At 42.7% G+C, this 16087-nt stretch overlaps 1 protein-coding gene across 1 annotated transcript in view; it reads left to right on the plus strand.

The window, feature by feature from the left end:
- Positions 1 to 16087, plus strand: part of ALK (ALK receptor tyrosine kinase) — a 202644-nt gene that overhangs the window by 88868 nt on the left and 97689 nt on the right. The window contains exon 5 of the mRNA XM_059078666.2: positions 873 to 1042. Coding sequence (XP_058934649.2) covers positions 873 to 1042 — 170 coding nt within the window. The remainder of the gene's footprint in view (positions 1 to 872; positions 1043 to 16087) is intronic.

Raw genomic sequence — 16087 nt, forward strand, 5'->3', positions numbered from 1 at the left:
GCAGGCGGATTCTCAACCACTGCGCCACCAGGGAAGCCCGTGGCCTAAGTTTTAAATGTTGTTCATAGATTGTCTATCAAACATACAACCTCTATTATTTTAAACACAAAGACCAGAGACCTTGTTTATAGTATATACTATAATGCCTCTGGGCATGACTGTACTTAAACTTTCTGAGATAGATTAGTTACAGTTCCCTTTCACATGTCTTAGCGTACAATGCCATAGAAACCTTTAGTAAAGACACAATGAAAACATATAATTACATCTTGCTTTAGGCAAAGTGTGCACCCTCATTCTGAAAGATACCACATTAAAAGATCTTTATAGGTAGATTCTTATCTCACTTTTGCCCACCAGTGGCCACAGGTATCAAGTCATAGGGTCTCCAGTTAGCTAAGACATGACATGGTACCATTCAAATAAGATTATTACACTCTTTGGGGAAGGAATAAAAATCAATGATACTTAAATCGCTGAAAGAAATTGAATCACAAAATCACCTGCCCAAGGTCACAAAGTGAATTGGGGTCACAGACAGTAATCTTTGGGTCCTCTTTAGGAAGTTCATTTAATACCCTATTGATCTCAATATACCCTTAGAGGCAGAATCTTATGAAGTTGAGGATGACGACATCAACCTGAACGAAGTTCCAAAATTGCCCATCAGTTTCCCCCTCCCAGCTCCTTGAACCTCGGTGAAAGCCACTTGGGGAGACAGCGAGTGAGATCAGGCTGTGGGTGACCAGCTGTCCTCACGGGGAAGACCTTGGCTGAATCTCCAGCAAAAGCCTTGAGAATTCCAGGAAGGTGAGCTACCATTTCATTTCAACAGTAACACCTAGTCCTCCTGGCTCTTCTCTCCCTTGCAGCTCCGAATGTCCTGGCTCATCCGTGGAGTCTTGCAGGGAAATGTCTCCTTGGTGCTGGTGGAGAACAAAACCGGGAAGGAACAAAGCAGGATGATCTGGCATGTTGCCACCTTGGAAGGCTTGAGCCTGTGGCAGTGGACGGCGCTGCCTCTCCTTGATGTGGCCGACAGGTGGGCCTTTACCCAGCCCCATTTATCCCTTTTCCTCTTATCAGCCAAAATGCAGAGGGGGGCCTTGTCTTCCCTCCCGCTATTCCTTCTACCCAAGACACACATCCAGACATGCACAGACACGTGCACACACAAATGTGCACACACACACTTCCTGCAGACTTACAGGAAGCACTGGGTTTCTCTGAGGGATTTCCATGCTAATGAGATGAGTATCTCTCACACCTCTGGCCTGGCCTGATTGGCAGCCTCCAGTATCTGTAGGAAAAAGTAAAACTGAACAACTCATATGACCCCCAAAGAATTATCAGGCTTTATATGTATATGGCATTTTATCTTAATTAATGGATTTTGCCTTACTTTTCCATCTGACATTCTATTTATTCCTTATTAACAATAAGAAAACCTGTGACATAGGTAGGACAGAGCTTATGTATCCTCATTCCTGCCCTTTTACAGGGTTCTCCTTCACTGAGAACCAAAGAGGTGAAGCAGCAGCAAGTTAGCATTGGAGTGAGGACTGGCGCTCTGGCCAATCCCAGTCCAGTGCTCTGTGGAGTCTGGTCCCCAAAGCAGGTGGATGAGAAACTCTTCAGTAAACAGGGGAGTGCTTCTACCAAAGGCCCTGATTCCTAGTTAGATTCTAGGACTAACGTCCTTTGTAACCTTGAACTTCTCTGGACCTCAGTTTCCTCATCTTTAAACTGAGAGGGTTGGACTAGAAGATCATTAACTCTGCATGGCTCAGAAATGGAGCAGCAACTTCTCTGCTCAGCTGCCACCTGTCTCCCCAGGATGGCGCCAGTCTGCCACCTGCAGTCGGCCCGGAGCAAAAGCAGTGCCTGACCAGCTCAGCTGCTAACGTGACGCTCTGCTGGGCCGCACTGAACTCTCGACAGTTGGTGCTGGTCTGTTCCACACCAAAAAGTGACGGGGAGGGAGGGAGTCATTTATATAAATGGGACAGAAAAATGGATCTGGAAGGGATCTTTAAGCCATCTTTAATAGGCTAACTGTCAAACCCTACGATCTAGAGCAGCTTCTGCTTTTGACTCCCCAGTACATTCAAATCGCTGTTCTAGTGGATCCTTCGAAAAATGAGGGCAAAGAGCTTAAGGCAAAGTGGAGGGTGATGCCCGTCGGCACACAGCTTTGTAAATATATAGCTGGGTCTCAAACTCTTCACCCAGATTTCAGAGTCTGCTATTTCCAAGAGCTCATAACTTAAGCTGTGCTGTCATAAGAAGATGCCATCAACCTCTGAGCAGCAGCTTCCCGCTCCTTCAGATGCGTGTGGGTTAAAGATCAAAGCACTTGGACAGCCCAGGACTCAGTGCTGCCCCCAGGACAAAAGGATTTAATTAAAATGGAAGAAGGGGCAGTGTGGGCGCCCTCACCATAGACTAGTCTTTTGTCCTTCGGGATTGCAGGGGCTTGTGTGCAGGGGATGGGGAACAGGCGGGTAATGCCAGAGTCCTCCCTCTTGGGAGATGCTAAATTAATTCAGATGAATCAAAAGGTTTTTTTCTCCTCAATCCAGCAAGTCCTCTCTCTTTCATAGCCACTCCAGGGGATTTAACGCGAGTAAGATGTTGACTCTGTTCACTCCCATCGGCTAGAGTTTTGTTTGAAGGAGACTTTGTTCTCAGCCTCCCTCCTTCCTGTTAAAGGCTGTTTACCAGACTGACATTTCCAATACTGATATTGAGACCAAACCATCCAGTGGGGATTCAGACAAAGGCTAGCTTGGTTGAATGATGCCTCGTGACCTAATAAAAGTGCAATTACACAAGTGGCCCCATTCACCGGGAACCTGCCCACCACTGACGTGCTCTGATGTGGGATGCTGCCCTCCCCACTCCCTGGAACTAGAGATGATATAGGAGGCATCAAGACCCAGAGGCAAATGGAACTGCAAGAGAATGAGGCAAAGCAGCTTTCCCTTGCTAAAATCCAACTAGACTGTAGATGTGACTGCCCCATAAAACTAAAGTAGAACTGTGGATGACAGAGCATAGGCTTTAGAGTCAGAGAGTCCCAAGTTTAAACACTGGCTCAGCCACTTACTAGTTGTGTGACCTCAGCCAATTACTGAACCACCTCTTTGGGCCTTGGCACCTACATCTGCAAAATGAGTATAATATCAGTACAATTTTACAGGATTATTACAAAACTAAATAAAGTAAGTGTCAGAAGCATCTATGTGTAGTACATGTCAGTGAAGTTTATTTCCCACACCCTGCATCATCACCCCTTAGTTTTGTGGCCTCAGATAATTTACTGAATAAGTGGCACAAATCACAACCGCTGATCTTCCAAGTCAAGTCATATTCTACTATTTTCTAAATGTATTTATTTTATTTATTTATCTTTGGCTGCATTGGGTCTTCTTTGCAGTGCGTGGGCTTATTGCAGTGGCTTCTGTTGTTGCGGAGCGCAGGCTGTAGGCGTGCGGGCTTCAGTACTTGTGGCACTCAGGCTCAGTAGTTGTGGCTCACGGGCTTAGTTGCTCCGTGGCTTGTGGGATCTTCCAGAACCAGGGATTGAACCCATGTCCCCTGAATCAGCAGGCAGATTCTTAACCACTGTACCACCAGGGAAGTCCCAAGCCATATTCTATTAAACAAAGATAATAAAGTCTACCTCTTAGGCTTGGAGAAGTAAAGTGCTTGGTGAACTGCCTGGCTCACAGTAAATGCTTAGTCAGTAGTAACTACTAATAATAACTATGATATAATAATAATAATTAATAGTAATGATAATATCTCCTCATCTAATGCCTCAGAAAAGGCTAAGGTGGCCAGTTTAGGGTTTCATGCAACCGTGAGATGGGGGTATGTGTTCATGTGAATTTGTGGTCATCAATACTCTGTAGACTTCTTATAAAGGGGAAGCATATTCTCCCTCTTACTTTCAGGGAGAGTGAGCTATAGCTGCCCAGATTGCCAGAAAATGAAAATGGGAGGATGGAGAAGGTAGAGGAAGAAAATAAATAAGGGAAAGAGACAAAGAAAATGGATAAAAGGCAAAGATCAACTCCCTTCCTCCCGACCCTGAGATAGACATTTGCACCTTACCATCTGTCCACGTCCCATGAAGTGTCATTAGGCAGGTCCTGGCTTCAGCTATTCAGTACCTGCCTCGTGGACAGCTCCCCAGCCATGGACCTTGAGAGGTCAAGGACTTCATTCCCTATGCTGTCCCAAATCACCTCTGCTCCCAGGTTCCCCAACCTCCAGACATTACAAAGTTTTAAAAGCAACTTTATTAGGGCTTATGGATAAGCCCTAAAGAGCTCCCAGGCTGTAGAAACTCATCATAGCCCCTGGGCATTACATGAAACTAGCCACCACCTAGATATGGCAGTGACCTCCTGTCTTGTCTCCTTGTCTCAATTTTTTATCCCCACTCAATCCAGTCTACACAAGGAAGCTGGAATAAACTTTCTGAAATGTAAATCTAATTATTTCTCATTTTTTACATCCTTCCATGGCTTCTGTGGTTTTTAGAGTACCTTTCAATTTCCTTTAAAGATACCTTCATTTAGGCCCACATGTGCTCTCTCCAACCATAACCTCACCAGCCCCTTCTTATACATTCTTCTATTACTCTACCTGGTAACCTCACTAAAACTTCTTTCAACTCAGTTGCATCATGATAAGTTCTTACTTCCAGGCTTTTGCAGCTGCCATTCTCTCCACACGCAATGTTCTTCTACCTTCCATCTCCCTGATTACTACTCTTCCTTAACTTTTTAAAGAAGTGTCCCCAGACCCCTAGACTGTATAGTATACATACAATACAGTCTCATGACTTTTGAAACACCCTTATAATGACTTATCACTCTTTGCTTTCTGTTTTTTATTATCTAAATATACATGCCAACAAGGCAGGTATCAGGTCTGTCTTATATTGCAGTTTCCTGATTGTCTAGTACCATACCTAACACATAGTATGCCCAATAAATGCATGTCGACAGAATGAAGTATTGAGGGAAATTGCATGTATTTTCAAATTCCAGCTGAATTAACTGAGAATTTCACTTATTGAAATCCATCTAATATTCTTCCTCTGTTCAAACTGTGTCTAACAAAACAGATAGAATCACATTTTAAGAAATACTACTACACAGTGTTCTGTATATCAGAGCAATGCCTGTGTCCCATCAGATGAACCCAAACAGCATTTGTTACTCTTGTGACAGGGAGTTCTCTTTAGAGACTTGCCTGGTACTTGCACTCTCTTTGTCTCTGGGCACTGTCCTGACACAATCACTTTGTAAGAAAGACTTTGATCTTAATTGGGTGCCCTGGCCCTTGTGAGTAGGGAGACCCAGAACTGGGCACTTGAGAGTAAAGAGCTGTATTCAGATTGCTCCCACCTCACAGTAGTCCTTCTGTCAAGACTCAGAGAATGTGCCAAAGGTGGATACAGCTGCTGACAGGGAGGCATTGATCCATGGAAGGATATTTCTTCTGTCCATTTACAAACTGGCAAAGTGATAGAAACAATGCCATAGTCTGTCTTCATCATGAAATGATAAGAACTTTACAACCTACTTTAAACAGTAGCAAGAAAAAGCTCCAAGAGCAGTGCCCAAAATGTTTTGAGCAGTGGCAACGTCCCTGGAGTAGAAACATGTGCTCTCAAGGTAATTTTTTTTTCTCTTTATTTTAAAATTTTAACCTTTCTTTATTTTTTAATTTTAATTTTATTTACTTTTTTATACAGCAGGTTCTTATTACTGATCCATTTTATACACATCAGTGTATACATGTCAATCCCAATCTCCCAATTCATCATCCCACCCACCCCCACCCCCCGCTGCTTTTCCCCCTTGGTGTCTATACGTTTTTTCTCTACATCTGTGTCTCTATTTCTGCCCTGGAAACCAGTTCATCTGTACCATTTTTCAAGCTTCCACATATATGTGTTAATATACGATATTTGTTTTTCTCTTTCTGACTTACTTCACTCTGTATGACAGTCTCTAGATCCATCCACGTCTCTACAAATGACCCAATTTCGTTCCTTTGTATGGCTGAGTAATATTCCATTGTATATATGTACCACATCTTCTTTATCCAGGCATCTGTCGATGGGCATTTAGGTTGCTTCCATGACCTGGCTATTGTAAATAGTGCTGCAATGAACATTGGGGTGCATGTGTCTTTTTGAATTATGGTTCTCTCTGGGTATATGCCCACTAGTGGGATTGCTGGGTTGTATGGTAGTTCTATATTTCATTTTTTAAGGAACCTCCATACTGTTCTCCATAGTGGCTGTATCAATTTACATTCCCACCAACGGTGCAAGAGGGTTCCCCTTTCTCCACATCCTCTCCAGCATTTGTTGTTTGTAGATTTTCTGATGATGCCCATTCTAACTGGTGTGAGGTGATACCTCATTGTAGTTTTGATTTGCATTTCCCTAATAATTAGTGATGTTGAGCAGCTTTTCATGTGCTTCTTGGCCATCTGTATGTCTTCTTTGGAGAAATGTCTATTTAGGTCTTCTGCCCATTTTTGGATTGGGTTGTTTGTTTTTTAAATATTGATCTGCATGAGCTGTTTATATATTTTGGAGATTAAGCCTTTGTCCATTGATTTGTTTGCAAATATGTTCTCCCATTCTGAGGGTTTTCTTTTCATCTTGTTTATAGTTTCCTTTGCTTTGCAAAATTAGGTCCCATTTGTTTATTTTTGTTTTTATTTCCATTACTCTAGGAGGTGGATCAAAAAAGATCTTGCTGTGATTTATGTCAAAGAGTGTTCTTCCTATGTTTTCCTCTAAGAGCTTTATAGTGTCCCATTTTACATTTAGGTCTCTAATCCATTTTGAGTTTATTTTTGTGTATGGTGTTAGGGAGTGTTCTAATTTCATTCTTTTACATGTAGCTGTCCAGTTTTCCCAGCACCACTTATTGAAGAGACTGTCTTTTCTCCATTGTATATCCTTGCCTCCTTTGCCATAGCCTAGTTGACCATAGGTGCGTGGGTTTATCTCTGGACTTTCTATCTTGTTCCATTGATCTTTATTTCTGTTTTTGTGCCACTACCATATTGTCTTGATGACTGTAGCTTTGTAATATAGTCTGAAGTTAGGGAGTCTGATTCCTCCAACTCTGTTTTTATCCCTCAAGACTGCTTTGGCAATTTGGGGTCTTTTATGTCTCCATGCAAATTTTAAGATTTTTTGTTCTAGTTCTGTAAAAAATGCCATTGGTAATTTGATAGGGATTGCACTGAATCTGTAGATTGCTTTGGGTAGTATAGTCATTTTCACAATATTGATTCTTCCAATCCAAGAACATGGTATATCTCTCCATCTGTTGGTATCATCTTTAATTTCTTTTATCAGTGTCCTATAGTTTTCTGCATGCAGGTCTTTTGTCTCCCTAGGTAGGTTTATTCCTAGGTGTTTTATTCTTTTGTTACAGCGATAAATGGGAGTGTTTCCTTAATTTCTTTCAGATTTTTTATCATTAGTATGTAGGAGTGCAAGAGATTTCTGTGCATTAATTTTGTATCCTGCAACTTTACCAAATTCAGTGATTAGCTCTAGTAGTTTTCTGGTGGCATCTTTAGTATTCTCTATGTATAATATTGTCATCTGCAAACAGTGACAGTTTTACCTCTTCTTTTCCGATTTGTATTCCTTGTATTTCTTTTTCTTCTCTGACGGCTGTGGCTAGGACTTCCAAAACTATGTTGAATAATAGTGGTAGGAGTGGACAGCCTTGTCTTGTTCCTGATCTTGGTGGAAATGGTTTCAGTTTTTCACCATTGAGAATGATGTTTGCTGTGGGTTTGTCATATATGGCCTTTATTATGTTGAGGTAGATTCCTCTATGCCCACTTTCTGGAAAGTTTTTTTATCATAAATGGATGTTGAATTTTGTCAAAAGCTTTTTCTGCATCTATTGAGATGATCATATGGTTTTTATTCTTCGATTTGTTAATATGGTGTATCACATTGATTGATTTGCGTACATTGAAGAATCCTTGCATCCCTGGGATAAATCCCACTTGATCGTGGTGTATGATCCTTTAATGTGTTGTTGGATTCTGTTTGCTAGTATTTTGTTGAGGATTTTTGCATCTATATTCATCAGTGATATTGGTCTGTAATTTTCTTTTTTTGTAGTATCTTCATCTGGCTTTGGTATCAGGGTGATGGTGGCCTCATAGAATGAGGTTGGGAGTGTACCTTCCTCTGAAATTTTTTGGAAGAGTTTCAGAGTGTTAGCTCTTCTCTAAATGTTTGATAGAATTCACCTGTGAAGCCACCTGGTCCTGGACTTTTGTTTGTTGGAAGATTTTTAATCACAGTTTCAATTTCATTCCTTGTGATTGGTATGTTCATATTTTCTATTTCTTCTTGGTTCAGTCTTGGAAGGTTATACCTTTCTAAGAATTTGCCCATTTCTTCCAGGTTGTCCATTTTATTGGCATAGGGTTGCTTGTAGTAGTCTCTTAGTATGCTTTGTATTTCTGTGGTGTCTGTTATAACGTCTCCTTTTTCATTTCTAATTTTATTGATTTGAGTCCTCTCCCTCTTTTTCTTAATGAGTCTGGCTAATGGTTTATCAATTTTGTTTATCTTCTCAAAGAACCAGCTTTTAGTTTTATTGATCTTTGCTATTGTTTTCTTTGTTTCTATTTCATTTATTTCTGCTCTGATCTTTATGATTTCTTTCCTTCTGCTAACTTTGGGTTTTCTTTGTTCTTCTTTCGCTAGTTCCTTTAGGTGTAAGGTTAGATTCTTTATTTGAGATTTTTCTTGTTTCTTAAGGTAGGCTTGTATAGCTATAAATTTCCCACTTAAAACTGCTTTTCCTGCATCCCATAGGTTTTGCATTGTCATGTTTTCATTGTCATTTGTCTCTAGGTATTTTTTTATTTCCTCTTTGATTTCTTCAGTGATCTCTTGGTTATTTAGTAACGTATTGTTTAGCCTCCATGTGTTTGTGTTTTTTACGTTTTTTTCCCTGTAATTGATTTCTACTCTCATAGCGTTGTGGTCAGAAAAGATGCTTGATATGATTTCGATTTTCTTAAATTTACTGAGGCTTGATTTGTGACCCAAGACGTGATCTATCCTGGAGAATGTTCCATGCGCACTTGAGAAGAAAGTGTAATCTGCTGTTTTTGGATGGAATGTCCTATAAATATCAATTAAATCTATCTGGTCTATTGTGTCATTTAAAGCTTGTGTTTCCTTATTAATTTTCTGTTTGGATGATTTGTCCATTGGTGTTAAGTGAGGTGTTAAAGTCCCCACTATTATTGTGTTACTGTCAGTTTCCTCTTTTATAGCTGTTAGCAGTTGCCTTATGTTTTGAGGTGCTCCTATGTTGGGTGCATATGTATTTATAATTGTTATATCTTCTTCTTGGATTGATACCTTGATCATTATATAGTGTCCTTCCTTATTTCTTGTAATATTCTTTATTTTAAAGTCTATTTTATCTCATATGAGTATTGCCACTCCAGCTTTCTTTTGATTTCCATTTGCATGGAATATATTTTTCCATCCCTTCACTTTCAATCTGTATGTGTCCCTAGGTCTGAAGTGGGTCTCTTGTAGACAGCATATATATGGATCTTGTTTTTGTATCCATTCAGGGAGCCTGTGTCTTTTGGTTGGAGCATTTAATCCATTCACGTTTAAGGTAATTATCGATATGTATGTTCCTATGACCATTTTCTATTGTTCTGGGTTTGTTTTTGTAGGTCCTTTTCTTCTCTTGTGTTTCCCTCTTAGAAAAGTTCTTTTAGAATTTGTTGTAGAGCTGGTTTGGTGGTGCTGAATTCTCTTAGCTCTTGCTTGTCTGTAAAGCATTTGATTTCTCCATTGAATGTGAATCCTTGCTGGGTAGAGTAATCTTGGTTGTAGGTTCTTCCCTTTCATCACTTTAAGTATATCATGCCACTCCCTTCTGGCTTGTAGAGTTTCTGCTGAGAAATCAGCTCTGTTCACCTTATGGGAGTTCCCTTGTATGTTATCTGTCATTTTTCTCTTGCTGCTTTCAATAATTTTTCTTTGTCTTTTTTTTTTTGCCAGTTTGATTACTATGTGTCTCGGTGTTTTTCTCCTTGGATTTATCCTGTATGGGACTCTCTGCGCTTCCTGGACTTGGGTAGCTCTTTCCTATCCCATGTTAGGGAAGTTTTCGACTATAATCTCTTCAAATATTTTCTCGGGTCCTTTCTCTTTCTCTTCTTCTTCTGGGACCCCTATAATATGAATGTTGTTGCATTTAATGTTGTCCCAGAGGTCCCTTAGGCTGTCTTCATTTCTTTTCACTCTTTTTTCTTTATTCTGTTCCACAGCAATGAATTCCACCATTCTGTCTTCCAGGTCACTTATCCGTTCTTCTGCCTCAGTTATTCTGCTACTGATTCTGTCTAGTGTAGTTTTCATTTCAGTTATTGTATTGTTCATCTCTGTTTGTTTGTTCTTTAATTCTTCTAGGTCTTTGTTAAACATTTCTTGCATCTTCTTGATCTTTGCCTCCATTCTTTTTCTGAGGTCCTGGATCATCTTCACTATCATTATTCTGAATTCTTTTTCTGGAAGGTTGCCTACCTCCACCTCATTTAGTTGTTTTTCTGGGGGGTTATCTTGTTCCTTCATCTGGTACACAGCCCTCTGACTTTTCATGTTGTCTATCTTTCTGTGAGTGTGGTTTTTGTTCCACAGGCTGCAGGATTGTAGTCTCTCAAGGTAATTTTGAAGGACAGCACAAATTCAAATACTGGCTTGATGTGTGCTTAAAAGTTATCTCATTACTTTACATCTCCCTCATATAACTGGTTTTCTCCATTCTCTCCCCACTTCATCAGCTTCCCCCCTCCCACTGCCATTCAACTGCCACTCCTTCTGCTGGAATTAATTCTACCTTTTCTCAAAACGGAAGAAATGCAAGGTCTCTCCCTTTATTCTAATTGTCAGTCTCTGGCAGGGACATACCCTAGTTTTCCTCTTTATAATTATATATCCTAGTAAATTAAGCACAATCCTCCCACACCATCCTAAGCTTTGACATGCTTACAGCGCAGAAGCAGATGCTAAGTTCAACTCATTATGAGATGGATTTGGAAACACCATGAATCAAGCCATGCCCTACAAATCACTGCAGTTGTACAGCCAAATAGAACGTACATAACTTATCACACATATGTAGGCTCTATTCCCCAGGATTATCACTATAGAGGCTTTTAGCCACACAGTCTAACAAGAAGAAAATGTTCCCTCTGGAGATATTTAGATTTCTGTTCCCTTTGCATCCTTGGTCCTAATGACAAGTGGTGTGTTTCACAAAGGCATCTTTCAAATGGGATTAATTAGACTGAGAGTTATGGCTTCATGTACTTAGACCCAAAACTCCTCAGAGTCAAGATTTTTCTCCTAGTCCATTCTTGCTTCTCATTCACAGAATCCCTGTTTTATATACACAATATTTTCTCTTTGTGTAGCATCTTCTGTGTTGAGAAGGGCATTAGAGGGACATTTTCATTACTTATTCTTACCTGAGTAGAGAAGTACTCTACTCAGTGAGAGAAAATCCAAAGTGGAGATCCAGAGATTTCCAATGAACCTTAGTTTGCAGGTCTAGTTACAACCCTGAAAGTTGTGTTTGATTCCTATTTTTGTAAGTTGAATCACAGCTTCCTCATAGAGCCATGGAAGTTATAAATGACTGTGATTACAGCTAGCATTTGTTGAGTCCTCACTGCATGGCAGTCACTATAACAAGTACTTAAAATGCATTATCTCATTTCATCCTCAAAACAGTCCCTTGGGGGTAGATACTATAATTAATCCCTTTTTTAGAAGAGGAAACTGAGGTCTAAAGAGGTGAAATAATTTTCCCTTGATCCTGAGGCTAGTCCACTTCCTATGTACATGTGTGAAGAAATGAAAGCACAGTGCTTGGCATATAGTTGAAAACTTGGTATATAGTAGCCATTACAATTAACAAAATATTTTGGTTTGGGGATTTTTTTTTAGGCCACACCTCTTACTCATTTTGAGTTAGTTTCCTTCACTTCATCCACCCCCTGAGATCCATTGTCTTAATTCCCCACCGCCAGCTCCTGCTCGAGACCTCCCCCGACCCAAACCCACCCTGCCTGCCTTCCTTCTCTCACACCTCCAGCGGGGCAGCATCACAAGCCCAGGGAGATTCTCTCCTCTTCCTTCCAGGCCATTGTGCGCCCTCCCCGTGTGCCTTTTCAAGTCACTACTCTAGTATGCTTTTGACTATCCCTACTCCCAAACTAGAGCATACATTCCAATAGGCATCTTTTATTTGCAGATGTATTAATGTTCCATGTCTAACAAAAGCATAAAAAATAAATACATTTGGTTATACATTTAACGAATCACCTTTAAGAGAGAATAAAGTTCACTTCCATAAGGACTGACACAGAAAACTCAGGCCACCCAGTCCCCATGAGAAACCAGCAGAGGGTCAGGCCCTGCATACTTTCTTCACCACTGCCTGCCTCCCCTTCTCCAAAAATTTCCATTTGTAACTGCTTTGCGTCCACCCCTCCCTCTCCAGGGAGGAAGATGCCTATGGGAGTATGTCACACCCTGGAACACACCCCCCTCAATTCAGCCAGTGCCTGCTGCCCTTCTGCTGGGCAGGCTATTCCGACTGTCACAGCAGCTGCTGAACCTCCCCTGAGATTCTCTCTGCACCCACAACAGCCATGTACCTCCCTTCCCCAGTGCTTTACTCCTTCACAACGTGAGGTGCCCGCTCTGTCCCACACCTCTCAGTAACTAAGGGGTTAAATCAAGCGCCTACAGGCAGTTAAACTAGAGGCTTCTCCTTAGAGCTTCTGCCTCCATCTCCTTCCACTTCACCAGAGAGCACCCTGTGAAGATGCTCCGGTGTGGAGTGGTACTAACCGCCAAAGTCATCCAGGTATTATGTATCTATTTATCAAGCCAACGCTTACTGCCTACCCAGTAAGAATGCCAGGTGATGGGCTTGCCTAGACAACAGTACAGCCCAGCCTTCTAGGAATGTTGTCAGAGGCCTTGAGGAAAACCAGTCTGTTGCATCGCAGGGCAGTAAGGGCCGGGGATGGGGAGGTACCGAAAGCAAGAACAGTGTGAGCCCCAGTAAAGCCACAACTGTTGGGGCTCCTCGCTTCCAAACAGGCTCCTCTCTGGTGTCCAGCTGGGGTCCTCCCTCTGCTACATCAGCCGTTGCCAACGGAAGCAGAGAGCGATGCCTGTTGCCCGGTGTGGGCCTGCGTTTGTTCGTTCATTCCTACCAATAGAGACTCACTCAGGAGCAGCCCCACAGGCTCCAGAACCAGAGGTGGGGGCAGAAGGTCAGGGAAGATCGCAAGGCTCTGCTTGCCCAGAATGGCAGCTGCCCTTCTCAACGATGTGAGTCTGGCCGCCGTGAGTCCATATCCACAGGGAAAACCCAGCCCTTCCAGGGCCCTCCTCACAGGCGGTGGAGAAAACAAAAGGTGCTCCCCGCCCCTAGCCAGCTGTGGCAGCACATGTCTCCCTTCCTGAAGCCACAGGGGCTGAGGACCTCAACATGCTTATTAACATCGGGCTGAACTGAGAGAAGATGAATGACGGGCTCCAGCGCAATGTTAGGCTAAGCAGGGTGAATTGCACCGATGAAACCCATCAAGCTCAAGGATTTTCACAAGCAACTTGGTCTTGCTGTGCTTACCTTCCCAGAGGGAGGCAGGAACTAGTGTCCCAGGGCTCTAGACCTCCCTCCTTAAGACCCAGTTTGCCTCCCGCAGGCCTGTCCCTGGCCCTGCAGCTGTGAGAGAAGCTGTGCTCACAGACCTGCAGCCAGCCAAGGGCTGACTTTACCCATCACCCCACCTCCAGGAGTAGGTTTGTTGTCAACCCAACCACGCCAGGTGCATTGAACACACCTGAGTAACTAGGCTTGTGCTACATGATATGGTAGCTGTGGTAACACTACCCAGAGTAACATTAAACCTCCAATCCTCAGGCTGTGCAAAAAGAAATGTATTTCTTACTCATGTGAAATCCAAAATGAATGTGCCAATTGGCAAGTAGCCTTCCATGTGGTCATTCAGAGATCCTGGCTCCTTCCCTCTGTGGCTTCACCCTTTTCTCCAGTTTTGAAATCCTTTGCCTTCAGACAACCAATGAGGGAAGAGCACTGGAGGATTCTGGCATAGGAAGATTTTTTATGAGTCATCACTTCAGCTCACTTTCCATTGGCTACAACTCAGTCACCTAGCCATACCTAACTGCAACAGTCGCTGGGGAATGTAGCCTAGCTCTGTGCCCAGAAAAAAGGGAAATAGGTTTGATGAAAAAATATACATATACGTGTTGTGTGATGGGATAAGCCAAGGAATACGGCCCCCCATCTCTGGCGTCTATTAGAGTGTCACTTGAGAATACTGATTCCTTATGTAGCTACTCTGAGCATTGATCAGTCTTCTCCAAGAACCTCCATAATTCAAGGCTGAAATCAATTCCAGGATCTATTCTAAGGTGTGAATGTTTCAGTCCCCAAATTTTATGATGGAGTGAAACCTCACTTTCTCACTTTTAGTGAGAATTTCTCTCACTAAATTTTTCCTTTCTAAAAACAAACAAAAAATTAAACAAATAAACAGGAAAAGGCATTTTGAAAAGACTTTAAATTAGCAGGACAGCATAGGACAATGGTTTACAAAATTGGCTGAACATTAGGATCACCTAGAAAACTTGCTTGAATGCAGAGTCCTAGGCCCTGCATTACACAGAGATTCTGACTTAGTACATCACATACTGGGCCGAAGAATACTTTTGTTTTTTTAAGTTTCCTAAGTGACTGTGAGGGTCGACCACATGTGGAAGTCACTGGCATAAAGTGTCAGATCCAGATGTCTTGTGGACAAGACAGGGAATCAAGTGCCTGGAGAAGTGTCACTGGCTGTCACATTGTTAGCGAACCTATATTAAGCCCCCATCGAGCACAGAGGATGGAAAGGGGTGTGTGACTCAGCTTCTTGCCGGGTCACAGGACCTGCATGCTGTGGGAGACACAGAGCATCCACATTGAGAGGCAAACCACAACACACAGAGCGTTGTGCTGGGTCCGACAGAGCATGGCCAGTGTTCCGATGGCGCAGTGACCCCCATGTGTCAGGGCAGCCTGCGTGGAGAAAATGGGCTTATTATAAGCTGGGCCTTGAGGAAAATTTGGGTCTTAGGGAAATGGGAAAGGGACAAGGGCATTCCAGAGAAGACCATCAGGATACGCAGAGGCTTCGAGACAGGAATGTTTTATGTGCGTTCAAGAATAGCCAAGTAGGCTATGTCAGAGAATCCTGAGCAGTCTCCTTGGAGAGGGTGGCTGTGGATATTAGGTCAAGTATTTTGGACTCTGGGCTGTGGGGAATAGAGAGCCATGAGCAAAGCGATGGCCACATCAGGAGATGGTAAATTACTGAGAGAGTGGGACTGCTGGGGAAGCAGGAGGCTCGCAGCTGCTGAGTGTGGCCTAGAATGTCCAGCCCACCCCTACTCTACCGAGCCGGAGCCCAAGACTCCTAGCATCAGGGCACACATGCCTGGCCCTGGCCACACTGATCCCAGCCAAGGCTGGTCCCAGGCACCCAAGGCTGGCCATCAGCCCCTCTTCTTCCACTGGTAACTGAAGTCAGTCACACAGATAATAGGATGGATGCAGCAGGGCTTTGTCATCACATGCATTATTCTAATAGAAATGCATACAGCGACCGGAGCTTTGCGACAGTCCGTTTTAGAAGCCTTTTGTGGAGCAAATCAACTGCACAGTGAGACCTTGAAGAAAGCGTGTTTCCTCAGCAGTATCTGTCAGCCCTATGCTAAGCAGCCAGAGCCCAGAGAGCCCCAGCTGCACTCCCACCTTCCAAGCCCACTGAATGGTCGACAGAGGAATCCAAGACGTGGTGCCTATCCATTAAATGCCTGTTACCCAGCCCGGCCATTCTTTCTTCTCTCTCTCCAGAGCCTTCCTGTTCTCTCAGTCTACATTCAGACACACAC

This window comes from Kogia breviceps, chromosome 11 (genome assembly GCF_026419965.1).
Source record: "Kogia breviceps isolate mKogBre1 chromosome 11, mKogBre1 haplotype 1, whole genome shotgun sequence".
Classification (NCBI taxonomy): domain Eukaryota; kingdom Metazoa; phylum Chordata; class Mammalia; order Artiodactyla; family Physeteridae; genus Kogia; species Kogia breviceps.